Genomic DNA, 15,841 nt, shown 5'->3' on the forward strand with positions numbered 1-15,841 from the left:
CAAACAAGAAGCAAAATTCCCATAATTTTGGCAGTTTCCAAAATTTAAAGCAATCAAATTTTGCATTGACATCTTGTAGTAATGGGCTTGACACTCTACAATAACAAGAGCAAGGTGTCGGCATACGGAGGACCCAATTATAAACCATCGAACTGGCTTAGACCCCTTTCCATACAGTCCAATAGGCCTGCTTGATACGCAAGAAACTTTTTTCTTTCCTTGTGGATTTTTTTTTTTTTTTTGAAAACATTTTCCTTGTGGATTTAATTTGTACTTTTTTGGCAAAAGGATTTAATATATTGTGGGTGGTTCCAATAATTACGAAGTGCATGGTTTTAGCATTCAACACCACCCCCATCCCCCCACACCAACCCCAAAAAAATAAAAAAAATAAAAAAAAATAAACTAAAAAATTGTACATGGTTTTAGCATTAAATTCTTAAAAACCAAAAACAAGAGTGAAATTCAACTTGGGAGTTGGTACGGTAATTATTAACTAATTGCATTACGTGTTACCTCCACCTTTTTTTTTTCTTGGTGAATATGTGTAACCTCCACTTAGTTGGTGAATTATATGAGTTTTGAAACTTCGCTGACAGAACATTATCTTCCTCCATGCACCATTTTCAGAAGAGCCTCCTCATTATCCACCTCCAACTTTTTTAAAAGTCCAAAAAAAATATATTATTAAGAAAAAAAATCCAATCCAAGCAAGCACAAAACACAAAGCACTCCTTAAATCATATAGTAGTCAATTAAGAAATATGGGCACAAGCAAATGTCAGCAAAAGAATATAAGAGATCTAGAAAGGACAACATTTGCCACCATTCACTGCCTATTGGTCAATTTTCAGTAGATAGACTTGCTTAATACCCATAAAAAATTCGTTTCTGTTGACTTAATTATGGAACAGAAACTTATAATATAAGATAATATTAAAGTGGGCTGTCCATCAGCCGCAGCAAAGCAAACACATGCGCTGACAAAGACATGCACTCATTGAGCTGCCAAAGTAAATTTTCTAGACTCTGATTATGAACAACCACCATATTACTTTCATTCTCTCTTTCTCATCCTAATTTAGTTGTGGATCATAATTTGGAGGAAGATAGTGTTTATTTATTTATTATTATTTTTTTTTAATTGTTGTTGTTGTTGATGTTGTAAACTTGTAATCGAAAATTATTGATAAGATTATATAAATTAGACCTCAAATGATTATTGACTGATATATTTCAAGATTTTTATTTAATATGGGATATAAACTATTTATAAAGAATGACTATACATGAATTTATTCAATTTGTTTCACCATTATAAACAAATTGCGAAGGGATTTTCTGAAAATGGATATTAAAAATGGGAAATCCTAGAAAATCCTCAAAACTAAAGCAGAAGCAGAACTTTCGACTGTAAAATAGCTATACTTTTAGGCACCACAAACATTACTACCCATTTCTTATATTCTTACTTGGCCTCCCAAACTCTTTTTTTGTTTTTTTGTTAGATTCCCACCCACAAAAATATTCAAACTCTACATTATAACCAAAAAAGCCAAATTCTAAATGGAACTGGTCGGCTTCACCCCCCATTATCACAGTGTCAGGCGTGGACCGACCTTCAAAAGCAGCTGCCCACTAGCAAAATTCCCAGTATTTAAACTGATTTCGTTCCTATTGTTCCCTACAATATCCTCTTGCTCATAGTCACTTTGTTTTTTTTTCCCTCTCTTGCAACTTGTTTTTGGCTTTCGAAAGTGGTCACTGTTTATAAAAGTTTTTACTGGTTTCTTTTTTTTTTTTTCCCCCCTACTTCCCAGAGACGTGGTTGCCTTGCTTCTACATCACCCTATAATGTTCTAGCTCAGAATAATAGCCTTAAAAATCTGTCCAAATTCTTCTTGGGCTAGTGAACCTAGTCCTACTATATAAAACTCAAGGTTTTGTTCTATAAGTAGCACAGTACTTTCCATTCCATACTGTTTCATATCCAAGTCATAGCCATACAAAAACAATGACATTCTCTTGGTTTTTCATAATGGTTTTCTTCCTGCATTTCTGTTTCTTCTTTCTTGTAACGCAAGGCAGACTAAATATTCATGCTGAGCCTAATCATTTGCATATAATTTCTAGAATTTCATTTCCACCATCTCCAGCACCTGATGAGGCTGCTATTAGCCCAAGTTATAGTGCAGGTCCTGTTCATTATACAGCCAATTTTTTCAACGTAAGATCTTTTGGTGCTGTTGGGGATGGAACTAGGGATGATACTCAAGCATTTAAGATGGCTTGGGACACTGCTTGCGAAGCAGAAGAACCAGCAGTAGTTCTTGTTCCTGAAGGTTATTCATTTATGATACAGTCCACCATATTCACTGGGCCTTGTAAATCTGCCACAACATTTCAGGTATGAATTTACTCTTTGCTAATGTAACAGGGGAAAAAAAAAAAAAAAAAGGAAGAGATCTTTTTCATTTTCATTCTTTTGGGGTCTTTTTGTTGACTAACAACCTATGTTTTTTTACTGTATAATGAGAAGATTGATGGAACAGTAATGCCACCAGATGGACCAAAATCCTGGCCGAAAAGTTACAGTAAGAGGCAATGGCTGGTTTTCTATAGAATTGATGGAATGAAGATGCAAGGGAGTGGTGTTATAGATGGCAGAGGAGAAAAATGGTGGAATCTTCCATGCAAGCCTCACAAAGTAAACATTTTTCCATCTAAAATTTTTCTGTTTTATTTTTTTGCCCAATGGAGTTTTATTACTCATTTATTTTATCTGTCAATGTAGCATGGAAACAATGGAACACAAAATTCTGGTCCCTGTGATAGCCCAGCTGTAAGTCACAGAACACAGCGCAAATTCTTCTGTTTTCTAATTGGTTATTATTTACATATCCATTTGTTTAAAACTAATCTTTATATTAATTTTCTTGTAGGCCATAAGGTTCTTCCTGAGCTCCAACTTGACAGTGCAAGGACTAATCGTTAAGAATAGCCCACAGTTTCATTTCCGGTTCGATGGTTGTCAAAATGTACATGTAGAATCACTTACAATAAAAACACCAGCTTACAGTCCAAACACAGATGGAATTCACATAGAGAACACAAACCATGTGAAGATATACAATTCACTAATCTCCAATGGTAATTCAGTTTGCACGCCTTCAAAAATTCATCATACATTCATTTCTGCAAAACTTAGCTCATTTTATTCTTTTTATGCTAATCTTTCTTATAGGAGATGACTGTATATCAATTGGAGCTGGTTCTTATAATGTTGACATAAGAAATATCACATGCGGTCCAAGTCATGGAATAAGGTATAAGTCGTCTGTTTTCAATAAATGGCTGCTCTGTTTTTTGATACAGATTTGCTCTGTTTTGAAACAGGGCTGTTCTGTTCTAAAATGGGGCTGCCTGTTTTGAGTTCTCTTGGAAATTTTATTAACTCAAGTGTCCTATTTTCTATGTGCAGCATTGGAAGCCTTGGTAATCATAACTCTCGAGCTTGTGTATCAGATATAACCGTGAGTGACTCGGTCATTAAGACCTCCAACAATGGGGTCCGAATCAAAACTTGGCAAGGTGGGTCAGGAGCTGTGTCAAGGGTTATCTTCCAAAACATACAAATGGACACTGTCCGGAACCCAATCATAGTAGACCAATACTACTGCCTCAGCAAGAAGTGCGAAAACCAAACCTCTGCAGTCTATGTTTCTAACATTTTGTACTCAAACATAAAGGGTACATATGATGTGAGAAGCGCACCAGTGCATTTCGCTTGCAGCGACTCTGTCCCTTGTACAAACTTGACGCTTTCGCATGTGGAACTCATTCCCTCCAAAGGAAAAGTAGTACGAGATCCAGTTTGCTGGAATGCTTACGGAACTATGCTGACACAGATCATTCCACCGGTCTTATGTTTGTTGGAGGGAAGTCCACTAACCATGCGGCAGAGTGAGGTTCTTTGTTAATCAATTTGGATCATATATTATCAACTAAAATAGATTTAGACTTTCAGATACCAAATGTTAAATGAAGAATATTAGATTCTAGGATATAAATCGTGAAAATGACAGTAGAAAAATGTCAACTTGTATTTTGTAATCTCAAATGAAGCCCAAAGGGTATTTAGTCACTTCCTTTGAGTCTGTCATGTGCACTTTGCCTTGTATTTTTAATGATGTTATTGATCACTTTTGGTGGCAACTACCAGATTTGGATATAAAGAAAAAAACAAATGGTGTCTCATTAGTAACTTATGGACCAGAATCGTAGCTGACTTGACTCCATAAAAGGTTTTGCTGCAGTTTTATTGATGCACTCGATCTAGTTTTGATCTCACCATCCATTTGGTTGCTAAGAAAGTTACATAGCAATAGTGAAAGATAGTGTTTGACTTTTGAATTTACCTAATTTGTTCCAAAATGGAGCTGGTAAAGATTAATTATTAAAAGAGGTCCTGAATTGATGTTTTTGTGCAGATCACCATCATCTAGAACTCATTTTATTCCCTAGTGCTTTTCCTAGCCAAATTCTTTTTCACGTGTTTTTTTCTTCCCCACCCTATATCATGAGTAAGATTATAGACGTGTCCAAAACTGGTATGGAATAAAAATACCAAATGAAGAAATAAAAAGTAGTTTTGGAACTCTTAGTTAGGGGACCAAGTATATATATATATATATATGTATGTATGTATATATAAAGTACCTACTATACTATATTTTGTAGATTTAAATTGAAGTTTTCCCATTATCTAGCTAGGTAATCAGAAGTTGACCAACGTTATTATTCATAGCCTTTCAACAAATTTATGGCAATCAGATATATAGATATAAGATATCACCCTCTATCCCACGGTTCCTTTGGTCCACCACCTAATTTTGGCCAAAGAGAAAAGTGGCTAACTTTTCACTCACGGCATCAGAAAGTGGCTAACTTTCCACTCACGGCATTCCTAATTTTGTTATCTTCTCCTATATATTAAGGAAAGAAAAGAAAGAGTTCCATGTATAGGAAAGCAAACAAACGGTGAATCGTAACATTGTGAGAAAATATTTACAATGTGAGTTTGAAAAGAAAAAAATAAATGAAGAAAATAACGTAACTTTTGGTTTGAATTGGCAACAAAGAGATATAATAAAGTTTACTTAAAGGACTCCATCCAGTAGATGCCCAACCACACACTCTAAATGTCTCTGTTCTCTTCAACATAAGTCTACCACCCTGGCAACAATTTCCCACCAAATAGTACGGAGTGCCTGTAAATTAAGTCATATTGTGTATCCCCTTTGAAGGAACAAAATAATATCTCAGCAAACAAGAATGTCAAAAAAAGAGCAGCATAAAAATTAAAAAAAAGGTTTCTACTCTGCTATTAATTTAATAGTCTTCTTCTTTCTTCATCCTGGCCTTGATGAACAACAAAATTATAAGCCCAAAGCCCAGAGCTGCTAAACCTCCAAGAACAATTGCTACTTTTTTCAGATTGCCATTGTTACTTTTGCTGTTCCCTGATGTCGCTTGCCCTGTTACATAAAAATATAGCTTTTTCATGTCATGTATGTATATATATATATAAATCAACAAGTAAATGGGAAAACAGAATTTAACTGGGTATGGCCAGGAATACCATTTGGAAGGAAATTATAAGAATAGGTTATAAAGCACTGGTTCAAGTAAATTTGTCCTGAAGCAGCACCACCACATTCTACATCCGCAATCTGTACTGCGCTGCTCACACATTCCCCACATGCACAAACTTCCAAATCTGCTTCACACTGTGCTGCCACTTCCATTGATTTGAACTTCGTTTTGTAAAAACCTTGTTCACCGCTAGTTTCAATGGCATTTTCTAAAGCAGCGAAAGCTCCATTTCTCATCTCCTCAAAACCTGGAATCACCTGCTTTGACTCTCCACAAATTTTGTGCACCAACTCATGCTTAAGCAGCATATTCGAAACCCCTTCAGGTTCATACCTCATATAGCATCCATAAAGCTGAACACGAGCCGCCATTGATTCTTTACATAAGCTGCTTGACACATCGGGCAGTGTGTTAACACAGTTTCCACAGTCTTCATTGCTGATATCCCCTCTACATTGGAAGAGACCAAAGATGGACATATCATCGTCTCCTTCGATGGTTTTGAAGAACTTGGAGTGGAGAGAGTGTGAAACTAGTTCATGGAAAAGGATTGAAAGTGTTTGTAAGTGGGATTTATTTGGGCTAGAAAATGTTTGATTTGCACAGTTTTTGTATAATAAGTTGGTGTGATCAGAAATGGGTCTTGCAAGTTGCAGAAATGATGAAAAACAGATAAAGAGAACAAGTGCATGGGATAGAAGAGATAATGCGCGTTTGGAGGTGGAATCCATTTGTTGGGTGGGTTTGGTTACTCTTCAATATATATAATTAAGCAGTCTTTTGGTTGATTTTGAGACATGGAACATAGCAGATTGCAGAGATAATGTATTGCTTTTGTGTGCGTATATATATATATATATATAATACACGCGTTGAAAATTTTCACATAAATGGTTGCAATTTGCTAGGAAATTTGAGATTTGTAGTCCTTCTAATTCAAGCCTACCTCCATCTAACTTTATTTGTAAATTATGAAATAAATTGTTTCTCTGAGAAAGCAAAGGAAAGCCTATAGCTTTAACACAAGTCAAAGCCTATAGCTAATACCAATAGTATTAGCCTTCAAGCTCTTCTGTTAATTAACTATGGATATAGATATATATATATATATATATATACACAACTTACATACATAGACATATTAAATTTCGAAAACAGAAAAAAAAAAGTTCTATTAGTTTGTCTTTAAAAAGTGATGATCTTGGAGGATCAAAAAAAGATTTTTTATTAATGTGTACCTACTTTTTTTTTTGAAAGTTAAGAATACTAATTAAATACCCTATGTAAGAAATAAATTTGCCAACTAAAGCATCTAGAGCTACAATTCTATCTACTTAAATCGATTGGTTACTATAATACTATTTTAATCCTTTTCATTCAGAAGTGGTAATTAAAATTGGAAAATCAAAGAGCATCAGAGACAGTATTATTCTAATTATATTCCTAAAAGTAAGTATATGGTTCCGGTTCAGTTTGAAGCACACGGAAAGACAGATGTTATAGTAACCAATCGGTTTAAGTAGAGACTTAATCAGACAGAAAAAAATAATTAATCACACAGTTAAATAAAATCAACTAAAAAAAATAAATAAATTAATGAAGAATAATTTTCCAACAAAGTTCCATCTAAATAAAATATTAGTTTCAAACAAAAAAAACCATGAAGAAGAAACAAGTGGAGATTTTATAGGTTTTGAAAACACCAATTAGTTTCTAATACATTTCAAGAAATAACTTTATTCCTTTTTTTCAGGTTAATTAATCAATTAAATTGGTTTTTTTTTTATTTGTTTTCGTTTTATGTAATAATATTGTTAAATCAACAAAAAAGAAAAAAAAAAAAAAGAGTTTCTAAAATTAAACTTTTTTTCTATTTAACAGACACTTTGATCACCACAGCTTTGATTAAAAACCCTCTCTTCCCTCTCATCCAATCAGAGGCAGTTTCCCACTACAAAATTTAAACAAAAAAACAAAAAAAAAAAAAAAAAAAATCAAACACTTTCCTGGTCTTTTTCCTGGCGTCTCCACCACCGCCGCCACCGCACGCTGGACCGCCGGCGAGTGGTTCTTCTCCATCGTCGTTGCCGCCATTAGCATTTCTTGTTTAAAAATGGCGCCAATTTCCTCCTCCTCTACTTCCATCCAGCTCCTGGAGATCAACATGATCTCCGCGCAGGACCTTTCCGCCGTATCCAAATCCATGAGGACTTTCGCCGTCGCGTGGCTCAATCCGAACCGCAAACTCACCACCCGAGTCGATCAGAACGGCCACAAAAGCCCCACGTGGAACGAGAAGTTCGTCTTCCGCGTCGACACCCAATTCCTCGACGACGAAAACTCCACCCTCACCATCGAGATCTACGAGTCCGCCTGGCTCCGCGACATCATGATCGGCAGCGTAACAGTTATGATCTCTGATCTTGTTCCCGCTGCCATCAGATCCCAAAGGAACTCCAAAATGCGGTACGTGGCACTTCAAATCCGGCGACCATCTGGCCGTCCGAAGGGGATTCTAAACGTCGGAGTTACTCTTCTCGACGGCACGATGCGAAGCATGCCTCTCTACAGCGATGTAAGCGCCTCGGCGGTCGAGTTTTGGGATTCAATGGATGTGAAAGAAAAAAATTCAGGTTCTAATAAAAAGATGTTACTTCAACGTTCTAAAAGCGAACGAACCGACGATGCATATCACAATTCAAAACCAGCTCGATCCGTTTGCAACGGGTCTATGCTAAACGGGTCGATGATAAACGGGTCGTCTTCAATGGTGAATGGTTCGGAGATTGGAGTTGGGAATAATAATAATAAGAATAATAATAAAGGAGGGGGAGGAGGAATGGGTTCGATTTGCTCCGACGTCGGACCGTCGCCGTCGGTGGTGGCAGCCGCCATAGCTAAAGGTTTGTATCCGATACCGCACCATAATAACAATATCTATAATAAAGATGAAACCGGGAGTTCCATATTGGATGATTGGACGGAGCAAGATGATAGTGTGGAAGGGCTAAAGACTAAGATTGAGAGGTGGAGAACGGAGCTTCCACCTATTTATGATCATTACCAAAACAGGAATTACAGACCGGAAAACCATCAGTTACATCGTCATCTTCGTCCTCCGATCAGAACGGAATTAAGGAAGAAGAAAACCGGTGGAGCTTTGTTTTCGTGCTTCATTTTTGGGTGCGAGTTCTCACTTGCTTGCGGCGGAAGTAACCCCAGGAAGAAGAGGTTTAATGGGAGCTCTTCTGAACTTACATGGGACGATGATATTTATGTATGATTTGTTGATGATTAGATATATATATATATATATATACACACTATGAAAAGAAGGGCAAATTTGGATGAAAATGGAGCTTCTCAGCAAGATGATGATGACGATGACGACGAGGACGACCTGGCTGCTAAGGTGTACATATATATATATATATATATACATATATTCTACTGTATATATATATATATATTAAGCACCTCATGAAGTGAATTTGCCATGGCTGCAGATATTTAGGTTTTGATCATAATTGGAAAATTTTTGGAAAATGGATTGGTAAGGATTGTGTACAGAGGTCCGAGAAGGTGATGAGAAACCAGGATGTGGCCTGCGTGTGGATGATAATAGGATATGATGTAAATGGGAGTTAAGCCTCTTGTCTCATAATTTTCTTTTCTTTTCTTTTTTTTTTTTTTTAATATTTGAATTTTTTAAAATGAAGGTGAATAAAAAGTTCACCTCCATATATAAAAAATTATGTAAAATATCATTTTTTTTTAATGAATTTGAATTTCTTGTTTTCTTTTAAGTACTTGTTATGTATACTAATTAATTAATTACTCTGAAATATATTTTGAATCTTATCCTATTCAATCATCTAATCCTTTGATATTCCCAGCTTAATATAATCAAAATTGGGAATAATTAAAGTTATATCCATCTTACTAGTACTGATCTTTTCCAGAATTAGACAATTAACAAATTAATTAAATGGCAATTCAAAGTATAAGTAGTTCCAGCTTTATTCAAACACTTGTCCAATGTGTCAGCCATGCATATACAAACAACAAAGCCAGTAGAGACTCTCGCGCTATCTACCATAAGAAATCACACTCTCAACAACTCTTTTCACGTTTCATTTTTTTTTTTTTTCCTTTGTTTATCTGTCCTTATTCTCTAAATCGATTATATATATATATATATACATATACACATATGCCTAGCGATTCATCATCCAAAACATCTAAAAAAACAATGGTTCCATCATCATCATCATCACCACCATCAGAGAAATCGAAATCAAGAATATCGAAAATGACAACAATCAAATACAAAGAATGCAGACGGAACCATGCAGTTTCCATGGGAGGCTACGCACTGGATGGTTGCCGAGAATTCATTTCACGCACCGGAGGCGGTACAAAGAAGAAGACGAAGAAGGCAGATGATTATTTCCACTACTGTGATGCCTGCGGTTGCCACCGAAATTTCCACCGGAAGGAGATGATCCAGAACGGTGTACCCCTCGGTAGTAATGGTGAGGAAAGTCATACTGCTGCACCCTCTTCGTCCATGTGTCTCCTGCTGATGGGATTGGGACCCTTCCAGTATAATTTAGTGCAGCCTCAACCTCCTCAAGCTGGTGGTGTCAACTGGAATGGTTATCAGCATAGGGTTTTTCATGGTGATGATGATGATGATGATGATGATGATGAAGAGTTGAATAATAATGGAGGCATGGTTGATGATCAGCAGGTGGGAAAGAAGACAAACCCAAAGAAGAAACCGAAGATGGAAAACTAGCTACAAGTTAATATATATATATATATATATATATATGTTATCGGTTATATATTAACCAAATGTTTTCCTATTTTCATTACCCAAAAAAAATGCTTTCCAATTTCTATGTTTTTCTGCAATATTAATAATAATAAAATTTAATATTATCTGGTGCAAGTTTTGCTTTACAATTGAATTTGAAATTCCTTATTAATTTGCTTTTGTTCTTAATTAAAATGATATGAACTAAATAATCCATACACGATTCCATGTTTATATATGGTCAACAAATGTATAATTTGCAAATGAGTCTACTACTGCAATTGGACATAGTGTATTAGATATACAAAAGATTAAAAAAATACTATTTTTATTATTATTGATAGATGATCATTAATAAAATTTACATATTAAAATAAAAATTTAAACTGTTATAATTAAACAATTCACTTTTAAAATTTTAATATAAAAAATAAAATTAAACATTTCAATTAAAATTTACTGTATCACCAATGATAGACAAATAAATTTGAGAAAAAAAAATGGGTATCTTTCCATCATCTTCTTAACTTTTGGGTTCTTTTAATACAAAGTGGGGGAATTTGGTCCAATATTCCTTTCGGGATGAGATTAATGATATTTGCCCCTTTATTTGCTATTATTGTTCAAAACAAAATCTACTTTTTAGAAAAAGAAAACAAAATACATCAAGTAATTGTTTTTACAAGAATACACAAAAATACAAAAAAACAAAACTTGCTGTGGAAAAAACAAAGGAAGCTTCATCTCAGCACCCTTAAAAAATACAAAGAAAAAACAAAAAAACAAAACTTCATCTCATCTCAGCACTCTTGAACGGCTATCTCTGAGATAATTGTTTTAATATTTTTGTTTATTCGTTGCCGTGGACCGGTGTGAGTTTGTTTTTGTGTTAATTTTTTGCCTTGCCGTGATCGGTGTGGATTTGTTTTTGTGTTTATCTATTGCCTTACCGTGGACCCATGTGGGGGTTTTTTTTTTTGTGTTTATTTGTTGCCTTACCGTTAAATACTTACAAATTTAGTACAATGTGATACATTGAAACTTTTGATTTGTGTTTAGAACCGATTAAAAATGTGGAATTTTTGAAGTTTGTTTGAAATTTAGGTTTTTGTATGAAAGTGATTATAACCTAGGTTTTAGGATAGATTGATATTGGGTATCAGTAGGAAATGAAGAGAGGAAAAAAATGGGACCGGCTTGGCCTTAAACGGTGGCCGGAGGTGGGCGAAATAACCGGCTCAAAAATCAGATCGGGACTGATTCAAGCGGGTTCGGGTCAACCCGGCTAAAGGTTGAAGATGGAGCGAACGACATGTCGTCTGGGATGAACGACACCCAGATGACACGTCGTTTTTAATTTTTTAAAATTTTTTTTTTTATCCCTGAGCATGGAAAATAAATAAAGGATGAAGGCAGAGAAATCAATGAATTTGATGAAGAATAATGTTAGTTTGTAATAAATAAACATAATATATGTATATATATATATATATTTTACAACTTAGGGATATAAGGATTTTTTCCCTGATCGAAGTTTAAATCCTAAAGCTAAATGTGTTATCTCACTAGTGCATGATACTCAAACTCTGTCTAGAAAACTGCTTTTATGGGTTGAAAAGAAGAATTTTTATAAAAATGTACTGGACCCTTAAGAAACTAATTATTTTTCTTTTTTGATTTGTATACAGATAAATCATTGACCCTAAACTAATTATACAAATAAAATACATATAAAGTGAATGATTTGTATAGCATATATAGGTGTCGGTAGGTCTGAGCTTTTATAACCAAATCAGATTAAACAAAAGCAGTATGGGGAAGAGATGTAGCTACATTAGTTGACATACTCATATAGAAGTGGTGGACATGTTGCAGTCCAGCTTAACCTATATGTTCAGATTATAGTCTGCAACTTTCTGTGCACATTTTTTAGACATATATTGTATGTTAAGAAATAATTAAATATAACATGATTGTGATATGTATATATACAGTCTAAGGGTTGCTTTTGATTGGCTTATAACAATTTGTCTGTTGCGTAGCTTCTATGTAGTCTTCCACCTCTATACTTCACTTTCTTGTTTTTCTATTTTGGGTGAATTGTCTACTTCCTCTCCAGTCACTTCAATATTTCACTTTATCTGCTTCTGCTTGTAGCATCATAATTGGCCACAATTGTGGGTTGCTCTATTAAAACCCCGCTTTAGACTATAGCTGCATTAGAAATCTTAGTTGCTTTTCAGACCTTCTTTTTCTTTTAAGTTTTTTCTTCTTCCTCTTTGCTAGGGTAATTTATTACTAAAAATCAGTACTTGGAGATAAGAGAAAAATACTTTATGATTAATTAGAATTGAAGTTAAGAATTCCAGAGTTAGTACTTGTTAATTGTTAGTACTTTCTAAAGGTATAGATATATATATATATATATATATATAGAGAGAGAGAAGATCGGGGCATAAAATTTTAGATTCATGGTTAGCTAGAAGCAAACACGCAAACACTTTATCCCCAAAAAAGAAAAAAAAAATTAAAGAAGAAGAAGAAGATAGAAAGATTTAGAAGTAAACACACTGCTATACAGTAAATGTTCAGTAAATGTTTTGTAGATGGCATACACAATATCCTTAGGAAGAGAGCGTATGAAATTGAGGATTGCGGATATTTATATATGTATACATAGTTGACAATGTGGTTAAAGGTAGATAAAAATTTATTAATGTTGTCAATGTACATTTGTAGGTTGTACTTTATAATGGCATCAAAGAGGAACTTGCGAGCTCAACCGAAGAAGGGAGGTAAGAAGGTGGAAAGTAAGAGATGCGGTGGTAGCACATCAGCACCCGACTCTAAGTGTCGACGAACTACTAGGCAGAAATCCAAAGCTGAGACAGAAAGCACCAAACTTCCAGGGTACGTTCCACTTTCCTCTCCCCCCATCTGAGATGGTAAGTTTTATATTCATTTATGTTGTTTTGTGCGGTAAATGATAAGACATCTGTCAGTATTTATTCATGAATGTGAAAGCTTGAGAAAAACTTCACCCGATGGCCATCGGTAATTGCCGATAGGCCATCGAAATTTTTTTTTAGTTCATTGTAGGTTGATTACCGATGGTTTCATCGGTAATTACCACTAGTGCAAAAATGTGAACCCATATGTCTTAAGATTTAGTTGGAAATTATTATTATCAAGTTAGGGTGGAAAAATAGGCTATGATTAAATCATTGACGTCAGTTCCATTTATGTAATTCATTTTGCAGCCCATCGACGCTCCAAAGGAACGGATCTTTCGGGATGCCGATATGTTTAAAGTTAGGGCACATTCATTCGGGAATCCAATAGAAGCGAACAAAGTAATTACAAGTGTCCTCATAAGTGAGCAGCTGGAAAAGTATAGACAAACATGTTTTGGACACTTACTTGACATGAAGAACCTCAAGTTCTCTGGTAAGCTAGTGCATCACCTGCTTTGTAGACGAGTTGTGTCCAACAATCCAGAAGTACTGGAGTTTAACTTCGGTGGATCTGGAGTGCGGTTTGCGAAGTGGGAATTCGCACTCATTAGTGGCTTAAAGTTTTGTAGGTACCCTTCCATGTATGATATGCAAATTTCCAAAGCAAAGGAGCTGCTCACGAGGTTGCTAGATGACAGGACTGACTTGAAACCGCCCGAACTGGAACGAATATTCAAGGGTACACATTTTGTGGATGATTAGGATGCTGTAAGAATTGCGTTACTATATTTCTTAGTTCATGGTGTACTCGGAATGGATTCGAGGGTTCAAATAAATAGAAAATTCATTGATTTGGTTGCTGATATCGGGGTATTTAATTCCTACCCTTGGGGCATTTTGAGCTACAAGGAGACGATCAACTCATTCCACAATGCATTCCAGCATAGAGGACTTGCAGTAAAGAATAAATCATAGTCGTATGACCTAAAAGGTTTTCCATTGGCGTTTCAGGTACGGTAATATATTTAATACATGTAGCGTTTACTTAAAAATTATATTTAATAACCTATAATTTATATTTTGTAGTTGTGGGGGTTTGAAGCAATCCCTGATTTTGGTAACCATTTTGGCGAGCGGCGGGAAACCCGTTGTCCGAGGATCCGTGGATGGCATGCTACAAGTCAACCGAACCATTTTGCTGTCCATAATTAGTTCACCTCAAATAGCAATGTAAGGCAAATTTTTTTAGACTACATGGTACGACTACATTCAAGTTACATTACCAAAGTCAGTTTCCAAATTTACTTTTTTTTCCTTTCTTCATTTCATGTAGTATGTTGTGCACTGGAAGTTAGATGCTACCAATGAGGAGAAGACTATGGATTACTGGCAAACAATAGCATTGAACATACATGAAGTTTGCTATACGGCACCACCAATTGTAGCATCGATAGCCACTGTTGGCGCTAAAGATGCGTCCAAAGCTGAGGAGCATTCTAGTGGCCCTCCAAATGCTAATTTCAGGGTATGCAATTGTTACTTGCACGCAAATTTGTATTTCATATGTTGTACTAATATATATTGACTTATGTTTTGGATATTGATATTGATTAGCTTGCTTGCTTGGAGGCAAAATTTGATGAATTAAAGAAAGAGATGGCATCGTTAGGGAAGATGCTTAGTTCTGTTATTGACCAACAAAAGCATCAGGTATCATTTAGACAACTTAGTATACTTTAGGGTTTTAGCATTATTAAATTATATATTGTAATTCAGCAATTATTTGTTGTTAGGGTTTGGGAACTGCAAAATAACCATTGTGTTTTGCAAGCCGAACATCATATGCACAGCCATTCACTGTCATCTTCGGTACGACCATCATCCCTTGTGGCATCGTCATTTGGAAAGCAAGCCGAAGAATTTGATGCACCTATAGACAGTTCCAATGGTAGGAAGGAGGATGATGATTGTACTACACCGTTTGAGCCTATCGTACCTGAAGGATCCTATGTGGAGGATTCCCGGGCTTTGGTGCCATATCAGCCTTTGCATTTGGGGTGGGATATCAGTGTTTCAGCTGACAGTCCACATCATGACCAATGAGCTGAGTTGAGGTGGAGGATTGGACACATAATGTTGGTGATACAAGTCGATTCGGTAGAGTTTACCACCAGTCACATCACGTCATCTCTCCTTACACCGACCCATGTAAGAAGAAGATCAAATTTAATCTTAATCTACATATTGATGCATCGAAGGAGAGGGCGTTCGGTGAGTGGTATAGGGTGGCACCGAACGAAGCAACCGTGTGTACATCTTATATGACGGTGGGGAAGAAATTTTTTGCTGAGCTACTTATCTCTGAAGGATGGTTGACTTTCGATGTAAGTTATATACTTTATTTTCATGT

At 35.6% G+C, this 15,841-nt stretch overlaps 4 protein-coding genes across 4 annotated transcripts; 3 read left to right on the plus strand and 1 right to left on the minus strand.

Annotated features, from left to right (window-relative positions):
- The first annotated feature begins 1,710 nt into the window (after positions 1–1,710).
- LOC107412289 (polygalacturonase At1g48100) lies at positions 1,711–4,233 on the plus strand. The gene is made up of 6 exons (XM_016020033.4): positions 1,711–2,407; positions 2,540–2,707; positions 2,795–2,842; positions 2,943–3,150; positions 3,245–3,326; positions 3,482–4,233. The coding sequence occupies exons 1-6, from the start codon at positions 2,015–2,017 to the stop codon at positions 3,978–3,980; spliced, it is 1,398 nt and encodes a 465-aa protein (XP_015875519.1). The 5' UTR covers positions 1,711–2,014; the 3' UTR covers positions 3,981–4,233.
- Positions 4,234–5,022: 789 nt separating this feature from the next.
- On the minus strand, positions 5,023–6,460 carry LOC107412318 (plasmodesmata-located protein 2). The gene is made up of 2 exons (XM_016020069.4): positions 5,642–6,460; positions 5,023–5,537 (listed from the first exon to the last, which is right to left on the minus strand). The coding sequence occupies exons 1-2, from the start codon at positions 6,384–6,386 to the stop codon at positions 5,392–5,394; spliced, it is 891 nt and encodes a 296-aa protein (XP_015875555.2). The 5' UTR covers positions 6,387–6,460; the 3' UTR covers positions 5,023–5,391.
- A 1,134-nt stretch (positions 6,461–7,594) lies between these two features.
- LOC107412287 (uncharacterized) lies at positions 7,595–9,467 on the plus strand. Its single transcript, XM_016020032.4, has one exon. It carries the CDS (start codon positions 7,769–7,771, stop codon positions 8,936–8,938), a length of 1,170 nt encoding a protein of 389 aa, XP_015875518.1. The 5' UTR covers positions 7,595–7,768; the 3' UTR covers positions 8,939–9,467.
- Positions 9,468–9,895: 428 nt separating this feature from the next.
- LOC107412286 (zinc-finger homeodomain protein 14) lies at positions 9,896–10,555 on the plus strand. The gene has a single exon (XM_016020031.4). It carries the CDS (start codon positions 9,908–9,910, stop codon positions 10,454–10,456), a length of 549 nt encoding a protein of 182 aa, XP_015875517.1. The 5' UTR covers positions 9,896–9,907; the 3' UTR covers positions 10,457–10,555.
- Positions 10,556–15,841: the final 5,286 nt, after the last annotated feature.

Source organism: Ziziphus jujuba, chromosome 10, assembly GCF_031755915.1.
Source record: "Ziziphus jujuba cultivar Dongzao chromosome 10, ASM3175591v1".
Lineage (NCBI taxonomy): Eukaryota > Viridiplantae > Streptophyta > Magnoliopsida > Rosales > Rhamnaceae > Ziziphus > Ziziphus jujuba.